This window comes from Pteronotus mesoamericanus, unplaced genomic scaffold (genome assembly GCF_021234165.1).
Source record: "Pteronotus mesoamericanus isolate MK-2021 breed Mesoamerican mustached bat unplaced genomic scaffold, CSHL_Meso_final contig_221, whole genome shotgun sequence".
Taxonomy (NCBI): domain Eukaryota; kingdom Metazoa; phylum Chordata; class Mammalia; order Chiroptera; family Mormoopidae; genus Pteronotus; species Pteronotus mesoamericanus.
In genome coordinates, this window is record NW_026555092.1 from 3,212,284 (window position 1) to 3,227,108 (window position 14,825).

At 35.5% G+C, this 14,825-nt stretch overlaps 1 protein-coding gene across 4 annotated transcripts in view; it reads right to left on the reverse strand.

The window, feature by feature from the left end:
* HNRNPR (heterogeneous nuclear ribonucleoprotein R) overlaps positions 1-14,825 on the reverse strand; it is a 32,377-nt gene that overhangs the window by 14,286 nt on the left and 3,266 nt on the right. For 2 of the 4 annotated variants that reach the window (XM_054571707.1, XM_054571705.1), the window contains exons 2-5: positions 14,604-14,769; positions 12,222-12,340; positions 11,304-11,411; positions 9,208-9,321 (exon numbers count right to left, since the gene is read on the reverse strand). In XM_054571707.1, coding sequence (XP_054427682.1) covers positions 9,208-9,321; positions 11,304-11,411; positions 12,222-12,340; positions 14,604-14,760 — 498 coding nt within the window. In that variant the 5' untranslated portion in view covers positions 14,761-14,769. Of the gene's footprint in view, positions 1-9,207; positions 9,322-11,303; positions 11,412-12,221; positions 12,341-14,603; positions 14,773-14,825 lie in introns of all 4 variants that reach the window. The other 2 variants (XM_054571706.1, XM_054571708.1) reach the window with 2 other exon arrangements.

A 14,825-nucleotide genomic window follows, 5' to 3' on the forward strand; every position in this document is an offset into this window, starting at 1 on the left:
CTGGCTGGTGTGACTCAGTGAATTGACTGCCAACCTGCAAACTGAAAGACTGCAAGTTCTATTCCTAGTCAGGGCATATGCCTGGGTTGTGGCCAAGGTCCCCCGCTGGGGGTGTGCGAGGCAACAGATCGAAGTATCTCTTGCATATCAATGTTTCTCTCCCCTTCTTCCCTCTCTCTAAAAGAAAATAAATAAAATCTTTAAAAAAAAATCCAAAAACAACAAGCTCAGATTCACCTTCATTGCTGTCAGGTAAAACGTGAGGTCTACTGAATCTCTAGCATAATTCTCACACAACAGCTATTCCAATTCTTCTATTTCCTTAAAGTCTCCAATCCTCACTAAATGTCATTTTAAGGTCATCTGTGAAAGCTACTGGTTTCCTCATATTCTTTCCGCTAAGCCTTTTAAAAACCTTTTTCAATATCCATTTTCACTTCTTTCCTTACACCTCAGAGAAAGAGATTTACTTCCTTTCCAGGGTTAACTTTTTAAAAAGATTTTATTTATTTATTTTTAGAGCGGGGGAGAGATGGAGAAAGAGAGCATCAATATGAGAGAGAAACATCAGTTGCTTCCCGCATGCCCCCAACTGGGGGCCTGGCCTGCAACCCAGGCATGTGTCCTGACTGGGAATTGAACCAGGAACCTCTCGGTTTGTAAGACTATGCCCAATCCACTGACACCAGTCAGGTCCCAAGGATAACTTCTTAACACTAATAAATAAGCACATTTTCCCACCACCTTCGTCTGGAAATAACTACAAAACTTTATTTCTTAAACTCTCCTATTTTGCTCAGTACATCCTTTCCTGTCAACTGGTTCTTTCTTGTCTTCAAATATGCTAAATTTCCCACAACAAAACAAAGTACAAACAAACAGAAATCCTTCACTTTAGCTTATATATCTTTCCTTTCACATTTACCGTAGTTTGTCATGTATAATATGCGCCCACATTTTTGTGCCCATTATATACGGGACTATTCTACCCATTGTCATACCCATGGCTTGTAATCCTTATTTTTTCCTCAAAAACTTGGGCAAAAAAGTGCACATTATACATGGCTAAATACAGTATATGCTTTGAACATATACCTCATGTTTTATTTTACTTGTAAAGTTTTCAACCCATCTACTATATGCTTAGTACTGTGCAACTACAGAGAAGTAAAAATAAGACATTAAAGGCATCTGAATGGTATCCCTACAAAACCATCCTTCTAATGAAAACCCTCTGAAAAGCACTTGGCACCCATACTCTCTCTAAAATTGACCTCTTCCTCTAACACTAAACTGTATGCCCAAATGTCACTAACAAACTTCTAATGCCAAAATGTTCTTTCCTCAGTCTCATCACCCTGGGCTTTTCAACAAGCATGGACACTGGTGATGCAACCTCCTGAAAACCGGCTTAAGTCTTCAGAATCCTCCAGTAACCTGGACTTATCTTTAATTATTTTTCTACCCTTTCTGTGCTGATTCTTCTATCCACCTGGTAATAGTCTGCATGTTTCTCAAAATTATGGCCCTACATTCTTCACTGTATTCTCTTTACATATAATATCCACCCCGCCCCAAACCTACAACTCTACAGTTATCTCCCAGATCCTCATCCCAAACCTAATTCTGTATCTCCAACTGCTTAGTTGGTTTTTTTTTTTTAAAGATTTTTTTAATTTTTAGACAGAGGGGAAGGGAGTGAGAAAGTGGGGGAGAGTAACATCAATATGTGGTTGCCACTCGTGCACCTCCTACTGGGGACCAGGCCTGCAACCCAGGCACGTGCCCTGACTGGGAATTGAACTGGCGACTCTTTGGTTCGCAGGCCATCAATCCACTGAGCCATGCCAGCCAGGGCTCCAACTACCTAGTCCTAAACATGTCCTCTTGTCCTGGCCCATATGGCTCAGTTGGTTGGAACATCGTCCTGTAGACCAAACCGTCACAGGTTTGATTCCCAATCAGACACATACTCAGACTGCAGGTTAGATCCTGGATTGAGGCACGTATGCAAAGGTAACCGACTGATGTTTTTCTCTCCCCCTCCCTCTAAAAACAAAGAACAATGAAAAAAATGTCCTCAGGTAAGAATTAAAAAAAAGAAGTCCTCTTGATTGTTCTGATTTTACCTTAAATCATCAAGAAGTCTAGCAGTGCCAACTTCTGTTTTTGAATATAGATGTATGTATAAATAAAGATGACTATCAGAATAATACTAATAGTAGTTATCAATACATGAAAAATCTGTTCTAATTTTATTTTTTCCTTATATTTTCTACATATTCTACAATAAAGATGTAATACATTTGTAAAAAATGTTTCCTTTGTCCAAAAATCAAAATGACCGAAACCCACCCTTGTCAACCAATCCTTTGATTTTTCACCATTTCTCTCGGAAAAACGTAATTTCTGTTGCCCCTCCCAACAATTCACTGAGGAAATACCACTCCCATAAACAAAAAAATCTTAAATACTTTGAATCCCATTCCCATTCATATCCAATTAATGTTTTTAACTACCAGTTTAAAGTTGCTCTAATGCATGCCTAGTCTATACAGATAACTGGCTTCCTCTAATGAGACAAACCTGTCATGAGACATGGAAATGCATACACCTTGGACTGATGCGCCATGTATTTTTCTAAGTTCTAGAGATACAGTGAAAAAAGGTCTAGGCATTGGTGTTCCTTATATTACTGACAGAGACAAAAGTAAAAATATAAACAATATGATTGTAGGAGGTGTGAAAAGCTAACAAAAATAAAAGCAAAAAAAGGGGGGGTAAAAATGATGAGGAAGAGACTATTTTAATTAGGAGGGTCTCCCTAAGATGGTTAAATTTGAACAGACCTAAGAGAGAAAATCAAGTAAAAAAATCTGAGGAAAGGGCATTCCAAAGTGAGGGAACAAGTACAAAAAGATGGCAGTACAACTGCCAGAGTTGAAGAACAGCAAATAGGCCAGTGACTGGAATACAATGTCCACACAGGAGACAGGAAGTATTGAGAAAGAACAGGATCCAAATTAAGTTAAACCATGATTAAGAGTTTGAGTTTTATTCCAAATATGTTGGAAACATATCAGAGTGCTTTGAGTAGACAAGTGACTAAGTCTGACTTATGTTCTAAAAGGAATATTCTGGTAACTGGGTACCAAATGGATTGTACAGAGAAACAGTTGACTAGCCAAGTTAACAGAGCAACCTCAGCAAGGGATGATGTGGCTCGGCATTTTAAGGTGAAGCTATGAAGGGATAAAACATGTGAGAAACAGTGAGTTTCAAATTACATGGATTTCGAAACCTACATTTTCATTACTTTGAGCAAGTTTCTTAATCAGTGAGCCTCAATATCATCATCTGGGAACAACACAGCAAGAGGGTTCAATTTGCATATCAGTGGAGAGCTTATAACTTGTTCTTCATTCCCATCGTTGGACACAGCAGTTGCTCATCTTTGAATGAACGTATGAATGAGCATCTACCTTATACTGTTAACTTCCACACTAACTAGATCCCATCCCTTATTTCCTACTCAAGGACACATGGACCAGTAACAATTTTATCAATTTCCCCTTTCATATATGGATCATTTCCATCAGCATACGAGTATAATTTCTCCCTTAAAATTTATTTTTTTAAAAAATATTTTATTTATTTTTAGAGAGGGGGAAGGGAGTAAGAAAGAGAGGGAGAGGAACATCCATGTGTGGTTGCCACTCACACGTCCCCTCTACTGGGGGACCTGGCCCTCTACTGGGGGACCTGGCCCACAACCCAGGCCTATGCCCTGACTGGGAATCCAACCTGTGACCCTTTGGTTCACAGGCCAGTGCTTAATCCACTAAGCCACACCAGCCAGGGCTCTCCCTTAAAATTTAGACTAAAATTCAAGTATATCTTGACTTAATTGCCTTCCAGCTAATTTCCCCATTTTTCTGTTACCCTCTGTAGAAAAATTGCTCAAAAAAGAAAAAAAAAAGTATCTACCCGCTCTCTCAAATCCCTAGTCTCCTACTCTCTTGAATCTTCTCTAAATCTGACTTAGACTTACATCACTATTCCTATCAAAGTCAATCACAATCAAATGTGAATTCACAGTCCTCACCTTACTTGGCGAGTTTGATATAACTGGCCATCACTCCTGTGAAAATTTTCTTGACTTCAGAGATACCACACTCCTGGCTTTTCTCTTACCTCACTGGCTTGCTCTTCTCAGTCCCCTTTTTTAGTTCGTCCTCATCTCCTCAAACTCTGAATGTTGAACAGCTCAGGGATCAGATCTTAGACCTTTTCTCTAGGCTACACAAACTTCCTTGGTGACCGCATCCAAACTCATGGTTTTTAAATACCACACAGATACTTTTGTCTTACCATTATTTACAATCTCCAGACAAAACTCTCCCCTAACTCCAGATTCATATTAGCAACTGATTATACTACTGCACTACTACTATCTTTCAATCCTGCTAATTCGCTCTTCAATACAGCTTTCCTTATTTCAGTAAATGGCAACTCCATCCTTTCAGGTGCTCAGATCAGAAGCCTTGAAGTCATCCTTGGCTCCTTTCTCTCATATTCCCACATCCAACCCATCAATAAATATCCAGAATCTGACCACTTCTCACTAGCTTCAGCTCTATCAACATGCACTATCAACTCTATAAACATTCATTAATAGGGCATAGCACTGGGGGGAAAAAAAAAAAGCTAACTGATAAAAGGTATCCTGAGATAGGAAATATTAATTTTGACATTGCATTTTGATACAAGAATTGATATTAATTTTGAAATGCATTTTTTTGACTTATTTTATTTATTTTTAGAGAGAAGGGAGTGAGAAAGATAGGAACATGTGCAAGAGAAACATTGATCAGTTGTCTCTCATACACCTCCAAATGGGGTCCTGGCCCACAACCCAGGCATGTATGTGCCCTGACCAGGAATTGAACCTGTGACCTTCCAGTTTGCAGGCTGGTGCTCAATCCACTGAGCTACACCAGCCAGGGCTGAAATGCATTTTAAATGTGACTAGGCTCTCTTGCCTACTTTGGTTAAAGTATTTTTATATTCAATACCTGTATTTGAATATTTTAAAACCATTCTGGGAAGTAAATTCAGCTTTATATTGTTTCTATTAACATTATGCAACGGTGCTTCAAAATTACATTGTTTACCATCCATATTTTCTCCCTACCCATTACAAGTACATGGAAAAGCAAAGAATGAGTACATGCAGTGGCACTATGAAAATACTGAATATATCTTACAACTAAGTGAGGAAGCTAAATGTCAGATTATGCTACTGCTTATATAACATATGTGCCTATACTGTTAGAAACAGACAAGTTTGCCTCATTAAGCATACCTAAAGTGAAAAACCTGTATTTTCAATAAAATAATTTAATGATTGAATAAACACTTTACAGAAAGTATTCATTAAGAACGAGCTCACCGTACTCTATCATTTGAATGTTACAAGTCTAACTTATGTATTTTCCAAGAGAATACTGCTTTATTTTAGAAGAAACATCTACGAATCTGTGGTCAACAAAGTACCCAATACTATAAATCTCTGGGGTCCATAAAGAAACAGGCCATAAATACAGATTTATCTGAGAAATAAGAGATGACCTCATTTCAAGATCAGTTAAAGAACACTAAAAGAACTTAAAAAGGTTAAAACTAAACAGTATTCAAAAACAAATTAGCTCTGGCTGGGTTGCTAAGTGGGTTGGAGCATCACCTTGTACAACAAAAAGGTTGTTAGTTCTATTCCTGGTCAGAGCATATACCCAAGTCCACTTGCGGGTTTGGTCTCCAGTTGCAGTGCATATGGGATGCAACCAATCAATCTTTCTCTCACACCAATGTTTCTCTTTCTCTCTCTCTTGCTTAGTAACATCTGTTAATGAGTGCTCATTTATTGGGTTAATTTACAGCAGATTTTATCCAAAGATAAAACATCACAGTCTTCACATAACTCAAGTTTTTAACGTTGTCAGTCTCAGGCACAGACCCTAATTTCAACTTCCTCAATTAAGAGCTTACAATTTTTTAAAAAAAATTTAGGTTGATTTTAGAGAGGAAGGGGGAGGTGGGGGGAGCGACGGCCAAGAACTTCTATTTGTTGTCCCTCTTACTTATGTATTCAATGGCTGATTCCTGTATGTGCCCTGACCAGGGATCAAACCCACAACCTTGGCATATCAGAGACAACACTAATCAATTGAGCTACCCAGCCAGGGCAAGAGCTAACAAGTTTTTTTGTTTTTTTGTTTTTTGTTTTTTTTCTGACGCATGTCACTAACAAGAGCTAACAAGTTTTAATGACTCTAATGAAACATAAAAGTACAAAAAAACACTAGAGCTAACCACAGCAAAAATGACACCAATTAACACCAATTTATTAAATCTACTAGACACCCAATATATTAAAAGCTTATTTTTCTTGCTGTACACCTGAAACTAACATAAAATACTGTCAACTGTAATTGAAAAAGAAAAAAAAACCACCTATTTTTCTAACTTTCCAAAACTTTAATTTTCTACAAGTATAGGTCAAATCTTATGAAATTTAAGTTTATAGGAGGAATCCAAAACTTTACACTGCAGATTTTACTCGCATTATAACAAATTCTTTGACAAGAGTGGCTTAAGCTGGTGATCTCATGTAAGGACTTTGCTACAACAACATCTGCTGTATGTGATGATATGCAATATGCAGAAAAATGCATCTTTCTCCTAAAGAGGCAATGGAATATAAGAGAATGATACATGTCTTACAATTATCATATCAACTATTTGTTTGTAACCTGCTACTCAAAATAGTTTCCATTAAATTATTCAAATGCTTCCAGTGAAATCTTAAGAGTACTAGCAAACTCCCTGTCTATATAAAGCAAAGATAAAACAAGTCTCCATTAATGAAACCAATCTAATGAGCTAAAAAAGTTCATTTCTAACCAATTATGAAATCTAGACAACCAATTAAATTTACACCATGCTGCACTGAGTTCTGAAGAACATAACAGTATTATATAGACTTAGTTTTTATTCCTAAAGATTTTATAACTAGTTGAAAAAATAAAGATAAATGTAATAAATGGTAAATACTAACATGGGTATCACATGCTATATGATATATTATAGACTTTTTCAAACTGTATTCCCCTCTTGGAGGTGTTCTAGGGTACCGCAAGAACAAAGACAAAGGAACAGTTCCATTTTAATCATTTTATCTGAGCGTTTAAGGTAGGGGAAAAAATCCCGATACTAAGAAAAAAATTTAAAACCATTAAAAAAATACATATGCTGGAGTTCAAAGAAGAAGAAAGTTGAGATTTATTTCTGTACCGTTTAAATCAGGAGCGGGGGGATAAAGGGAGAACAAAAGTGAAAGAAGAGCCAAATTATTATTCACTTGTACATTGTTTTGAAGACACTTGCTCCTATGAGGAACGTAGATGGCTTAGCATCCCAATTCCAACTCTAACAATAATTTTATTAACATTAAATAATTTAGTACTTTAAGAGACTCCAAACAATCATATGTAGCTGACTGAGTTATCATGAAAAATAAAAATGCTGCCCTTGCTGGCGTGGCTCAGTGCATTGAGTGCCAGCCTGCGAACCAAAGAGTCACCAGTTCGATTCCCTGTCAGCGCATGTGCCTGAGCTGCGAGCCAGGTCCCCAGTTGGGAATGCACAAGAGACAACCACACACTGATGTTTCTTTACCTCTCCCTAAAAATAAATAAATAAAATCTTTTTTAAAATAAATAAAATAAAAATGCTCACAGCTCCTTTTAATAATGCTAAATATAAAGAAATAGAGTATTAACTGTAATAATGCTTAAAAGTAGTTTAGGAAACAAACACCTATGCAAATAAGCTCTGTTGTATATACTGAGAATACAACTAAAATTAGTCCTAATATAGATCTAAAAAGTTACATTAAATGGTGATGTGTTTGTTAATTCCTAAACTAGAAGTAATAATTTTTGCTTTAGGCTACCTAAAAAGTTAAGTTTTAACTTATAGGAGAGTGTCATTTATAATAGTTTTAGTAAGACATTACTATTTCCCTTAAAATTACTCAAATGGGAGTTTGAGGTAAGTTTTAAAGTTTCTTAGAATTGTAATGTTAAGGAGGTATATAATACCACCTGACACCATCACCTAAAGAAGCCACCCCCATCACTTTGTTTTAAAGAAAATCCTACAAAGTTATTATTTAATCTAGTTTAAATTTTAAGTTACAAGCCATGATTTTAGTATCCAAAGAAAAAAACTGTAACCAATCATTCATTAAATATTCTGTCTACTATGTTCCTGGCATTATGTTAGGTACTAAATGTAAACAGTAGAAACACCAAATCAGAAAAGGTTCCTGCTGTAACACAGCATACATTCTGGCACACAGTTTTTTTTTTCCTTTTAAAGGGATAAGAATAGTCTAGCATAAGTGGATATGGAGAAACCTTTATGAAGACACAGATAGAGGACAAATTCCTTCTCTGTTGTAGTATAAACCAAATGTACTCAACTTTGTATCTTATTCCACATTCTTCCCTTGTGCAACCCACTCCCATCAACACATCTCTCCATTGTGATGGTGGGAAGGGTCAGGGAGGAAGGACAAGCATTGTTCAAACTCAGACATGAAACAAAATTAAAAGCGGAATATAGCAATTGTTCCTCCTTAATAAACTTACCTCACCCTAGCTTGTCTGGCTCTGTGGACTGAGTGCAGGCCTGTGAACCAAAGGGTCGCTGGTTCAATTCCCAGTCAGGGCACATGCCTGGGTTGTGGGCCAGGTCCCCAGCTGGGGGCATGCAAGAGGCAACCACATATCAATGTTTCTTTCCCTCTCTTTCTCCCTACCTTCCCCTCTCTCTATAAATAAATAAGTAAAATCTTTAAAATAAATAAATAAATAACCTCATCTCAACCACCTAAAACGGTGTGTTGCTAGTTGCATAGTTTTACCAACCGGTTCCAAGAATTCTACATTCTTTTACAAAGTGTTTGGGCATTTACCAGTCCCATGATTATCTTTGCTTATAAGGCAGCAAAATACAGATGGATATAAAAAAAAACAAACAAACTGAAACTTAGAAAAGAATAAAGTATTTTTCCTAATCACACAATAGATAGAACAATCTACAAACTGGAAAGATTCTGGTGAACATCTGAAGAACACTTACTTCTGTTCCAATTCCAGGCTGTGTGCCGGAGTACACACTGTCTGGCGGAGGACCACCATACTTCCTCTGTCCTGTAGTTACATCCAGAGTATAACCAGTCCTCTCAAGCAATGCCTAAAGATAATCATGCATCTGTTTATACTTGAATATTAAATATCACACACAAATCAGTATATTAATATTTTCCATAAGGCACCCAAATCTCTTAGGCTATGTAGTTTACAATTAGGTTAAAAAAAAAAAAAATCAACATTCACACTGGTTCCTCTCACGCTTGTTGTTCCCACTTTATTTTACTTCTTTCCATACATTTAATGGGAAAGCTATAGACAAATTAAGTCTCTAAAAATATACCACTTTTTGTTACAAGAACAGAAAATAGGTGCATGAATTATTAAAAATTCAACACAAGCTGATCTGAGACTACCAATTCATACTTAGGTACCACAGTTCCTCATTTTATGCCTCCTCTACTTCAATCAGACCTTTTTCTTTCTTGTTCCCTTTATACACCATACTTACATCCATCAGTGATTCTTTTCAAATAAAGTGTTTGCTATCATTAAAAAATCGAAAGTCCTGTCTCTCATAAAGCTTACCTCATTTACTTTCATTAACTATCTCACATCTTCCTACTCTTTGTTGTACTCAAATAATTTAACTTGTTTTATTTTATCCTTTCATTTTATACTCCTGTTGTACCACAAGCTTTTAAAGAAAGACAATTTCTCATACAGCAGATTCAAATATTTGGTAATTACCAAATGGATATATTCAGGATTCAAAAAACAAACAAAACCTCATATTTCCCAATTTCCAACTTTTTCACAACATTGTATTAGGTATTAAGGGGAATCACAGGAAAGAAGATCATGTCTTTGCCCTTAAAGATTTGTGCTTGTATGAAAGGCCTAGAGAACAAAGACACAATGAGGAAAAAAAGAAATGTAATCTACCTAGAAAGGGGAGTTTGACACTTCAGGTTTTTAAAGTTATACAATGTCAGGGATACAAGAGATTTTAGATGCCACCAAGTTCAGTGGTTTTCAAAAATATCTTTGGAAGAACCCTGGGATACCAGAATTACCTTAGACCCGCCATTCCTTTACCTTGGGCTCTACTTTTAAACACAGAAATACATGTAATATATAAAGTACACATTAATATGTATTTGCATATTTACATGATACTTGTATAATGTACTATACACATATTACATATATAACATATACTTTATCAAGAGCAAATAGCTTTAGGAAAGTAATATAGGCCTATTCAATGAACAGGAGTAAGTTAAAAAAATATATACATTACATCATATAGAATTTTCACACATTTAATTTTTTTAAAAATGTAATGGAGTTATGCCATTTTACAGAAAGGGGAAAAGGTACAAAAGAGCTCTATGTAAGCTAGCTATAGGACAGAAACTAGTTTATATTTCATACCTACATAAAACTGTACAACTTCGACATTAAATAAATATTTCAAATTAAAAAGTCTGTCACTGCAGTAAAGCATCAATGTCTATTTAACTAAGAAGTTAGGTTCACAAGTCTTTCACTTGCACCTTTCAGAGCAGTTTATCTAAATAGTAGTAATAATGGCTCAGTTTTTACTACATTCCAGGTATTATGTTAAGCACTTCCATATCTTAATTCTTTTAATCTCCACAACTCCTATGAGGTAGACGCTATTACTATTCTCAGTTTATAAATAAACTGAGGTAAATGAAAATTCAAAAAAAGCAAAGCAGTTATAAAAACTTTTTACCAAGAGAAAAAAACCCAAAGTGCTTAGAAAAAAAATGAACCAGAGGCATGACTGAATCAATTCAAAAAACTATCATAAGAAACATCAATAAATACCTATCATTCACAGCCTGAAGAACAAGGAATGAGGTCATCTCATTTGGGGTTTTTCACCAAATATAGAATTATATGTTTCCCTCCAAAATTCTTCTAATTAATTTTCCCTAAATTATTTCATTTCTAAACACTAATTTTAAGAAGTGTAACTGTAAAAACTGTTTCTAGGAAATAAGAAACATTTAATCTCATAATTAAATTCGACTTCGCTACCAAGTCAAGTTTTACCTTGATCTTTGCTTCATCAGGTCCCTTTGTAGACTCTTGCACCTTGCTCCCCTGCTTCTCCCTTTGCCTGTAGGTCTTCATAACTCCACATAAAAATGCACTTTTGTTCTAAAACAGGCAAGGTATTGAAAGAAAAAGAATTACCAGGAATAGGTGAAGGGTCAAATACATAATTAAATTCAATTTCAGAAGACCAGAATTTTAACAAAATATTTACTAATTTATTCACTCAATAAGTATTTGCTGAGTGGCAATGTGGCCAGAGACTGGATCAGAAAGCAGCAAGACAGTCTTCCATTATTGATATTTAAATGCATCTGGACTATCTTTGCCGCAAGTTCCGAAAGTATTTCTCCCACCTACATTGCTTCCCTTCAAGATCAGACAGGATAAAATGATCCAAAAATCTGAGTAATTTAAACATGTAACTAGTAACAATTCGCAAACTTTGACTTTAAGTTTTCTTTTTTAAAGCTTTTTTTAGAGAGAGGGAAAGGAAGGGGGAAAGGGAGGGAAGGAAACACCTTCCAACGTGAGAGAGAAACATCTGTCGGTTGCCTCTTATACATGCCCTGTCCTGGGACCTAACCTGTAACCCAGGCATGTGCCATGACCAGGAATTGAACTGGCAAACTTTCATTTTGCAGGATGACACTCAACCAACTGAGCCACATTGGTCAGGGATGATTTTAAGTTTTGAAAGTAACTTACTGCAAACAAGGAATAGGGGAGACTTTTCTTTATACTTGTGTTTCTGAAAATTCTGCCATAACAAATCTTCTTTTTCCTTAAAACTAATTTTTTAAAAGTAGAGGTAATCACAAACAAAAAATACCACTTCTCCACAGGGAAAAAAATAATAGTAAAATAATTTCAGGTCACTAGTTGTTCAAATAAGTTTCTGAGTAATGGCCTTACCTGAACATGTGATAAGTCACTTTCCTTGAACTGTTGTAGTACAGACAGAGCTCCTTCTTCATTAAATTCCCTGAGAGCATCAATTGCTCTTTCATCAAGATCGACATAAGCTACCAATCCTACAAACGAAATTGAAAAGGAGTAGCATTATTGCAACAAAAGGGATAATCTACACTGTGCTATCAATGTTCAATCAAGAACAGTTACATTCAGTACTATCACTAATAAACTACATTTTCATTTAACTATATGCATACAGACAGGTATACAACTACTATATAGACAGATCAAGAGTACAAATACGAAAATGAAAGCTAAAATGTCAGTAACTACAAACATGAATTTCAATCCCCATATCCCACAAAAAATAAAATAAAATAAAAATCCTAACCCCATTTCCCACTCAAAAGATTTAAGCCTTGGAAGTTAAATCTGATGTACACACTGTACTAGAGATTAAGCATCAAATGTAACAAATTCTGATTCATGTTAAGAGTGGTGAGAACACACTGTATTTCCCAAGGATCAACCTTCAAATTATATGGACTGTTGTAGTTGTTGCTAACCACACAAGAGGTGGGGGAAAAAATGAGAGAACCATTTTTATTAAATTAATTCTTTCTGCTCTCCAAAAAGTGTCAATGGCTTTTCCTCCTTAGCACCAACGATAACATGAAACACATTTGTTTATCAAAGCATCTACTTTGCTGCAGTCAGAATGTGGAAAGGCATAATTTTAAAATTTGCTACAAATGCAAGTGCAGCTTGATCAATCAATTCTGAAAGTCATATTTTGTTCTTCTGAAGTGTCAAGCTGAGATTTAAAAGATGCTGTGGCAATTCGCAATACTGTCAAGAATAGCAATTTTTTTCAAATGACATTAAGGACTTTACTATGGACTCACAAGTTAAACTCTACAGAAAATATACAATGCATATATGTAGTATATTTAACTGCACACAGAACATCTACTAAGTTTAAAATATAATTACTTAAGTCTGTTAAGTGTTATATTTATCTCCATATATATGTATAAGGAATAAATTTCAGAATTGATCCTATGTAAAATGGAAATATTTAGCATATTAAAACGCCCAAGTCCATATGAACTAACATCAAAAGTGACTCCATTTTGGTAAAGTCAAAAAGAACTTTAATCTATACAGTAAATATATTTTAAATAAATGTAATGCCACTTGCAAAGTTACCTTTTAAAAATGTTGTCATGATTTCTTTTAAAAGCTCAAAATGAGCATGTCTAAATAACTGGAGTTTCCTTACTTTACTTGAGTATTCCATACCACCACCCACAGCCACACCTCACCCATCAATCCATTCTATCAATCCAACCCTACTCTTAAACCATCAGCCTTTTATCAATAACAAAACACTCTACAAGAGAGCATCTCTAAGCAGATCACTGCCAGTTCTCTACGGCAGAATGTCAAAGTTCCTGAGGACTGATTTTCAAATGGGACCATCACTCAGGAGTCATTTTTACACGTCACTTTAATATCTTAAATTATCCTGAGTTTTCCATAGTAAAAAAAATTTTAAGGACAAAAACCCCAGTATATGTTACTATGGTACTTAAGACACATTTGTGAAACAATTCAATTCTCTCTCCCAAAATCTGGACAGGCCCACAAAACACTGAGGAAGAAAGTTTCCATCCATTGTCCCAAAGGGGGAGGACACATTTATTTATGAACAACACTCCCTAAGGGTAAATATTTCTCTCCCTCTTTAAAACTTCAAACCACTTACAACCAACCATATTAAGATGTTCGAATTTGCTTAAGCACTTAAACATGGGACTTCTAGATTTAAAAAAAAAAAAAAAAAGCAGCTGTTACAAACCAAACACTTCCATATTACTGAGAGATGTGGATTTCTGTCTAATAGAAAGTAGACAGGCACAAACTCTCAAGGAGTCTGACATTTATTATCATTTCAGATGATACAGTCTAACCAGTCCTCTTATTATGCCACCTAATCAGACCTAAGCTGATTTAACAATCACTTTAAGAAGCTAAAAGTAGAAAAGTAAAAGAAAAATGATGATTTAGATTAAGGAAAAAAAAAGTAAAATTTGGTATGCTGAAACATACATTTTAATTGGTGGTAAATCTAAGACAAATTGATGTACTGTTCTGAAACAACTACGACTGCGTATTCAACACTAAGAAGGCTTCAAAATAATGAGAAAAGAATATCAAAGTCAAACCCAATATGCCCTCAATGAAGGGAAAGTAACAAACATTCAGCTCTACATAGATCAGAAACAGTAAGTATTATTTAACCTTTAAAAAATCTATAAAATTCAAAGTGGTTTGCCCTCACTTTCATAACCAGTCAGAAACAAGAAATGCATATTATACCTGTCTGAAATATTTCATCAAGTCTTTCTGCCACCTTCTGTGGGAGGCCTGCCTCTATCAGTGTCTTGTAGTGTTCTGTGTGAGTTACACTGGAAGTATCCATTGGTTCTTCCTCTTCTTTTAACTGTACCGCATTACCATTCACCTGATTAGCCATTTTATTATGCTGCTGGAAAAAATTCAGGAGCTATATTACATTAAGCCAAAAATAACTAGTTTGTA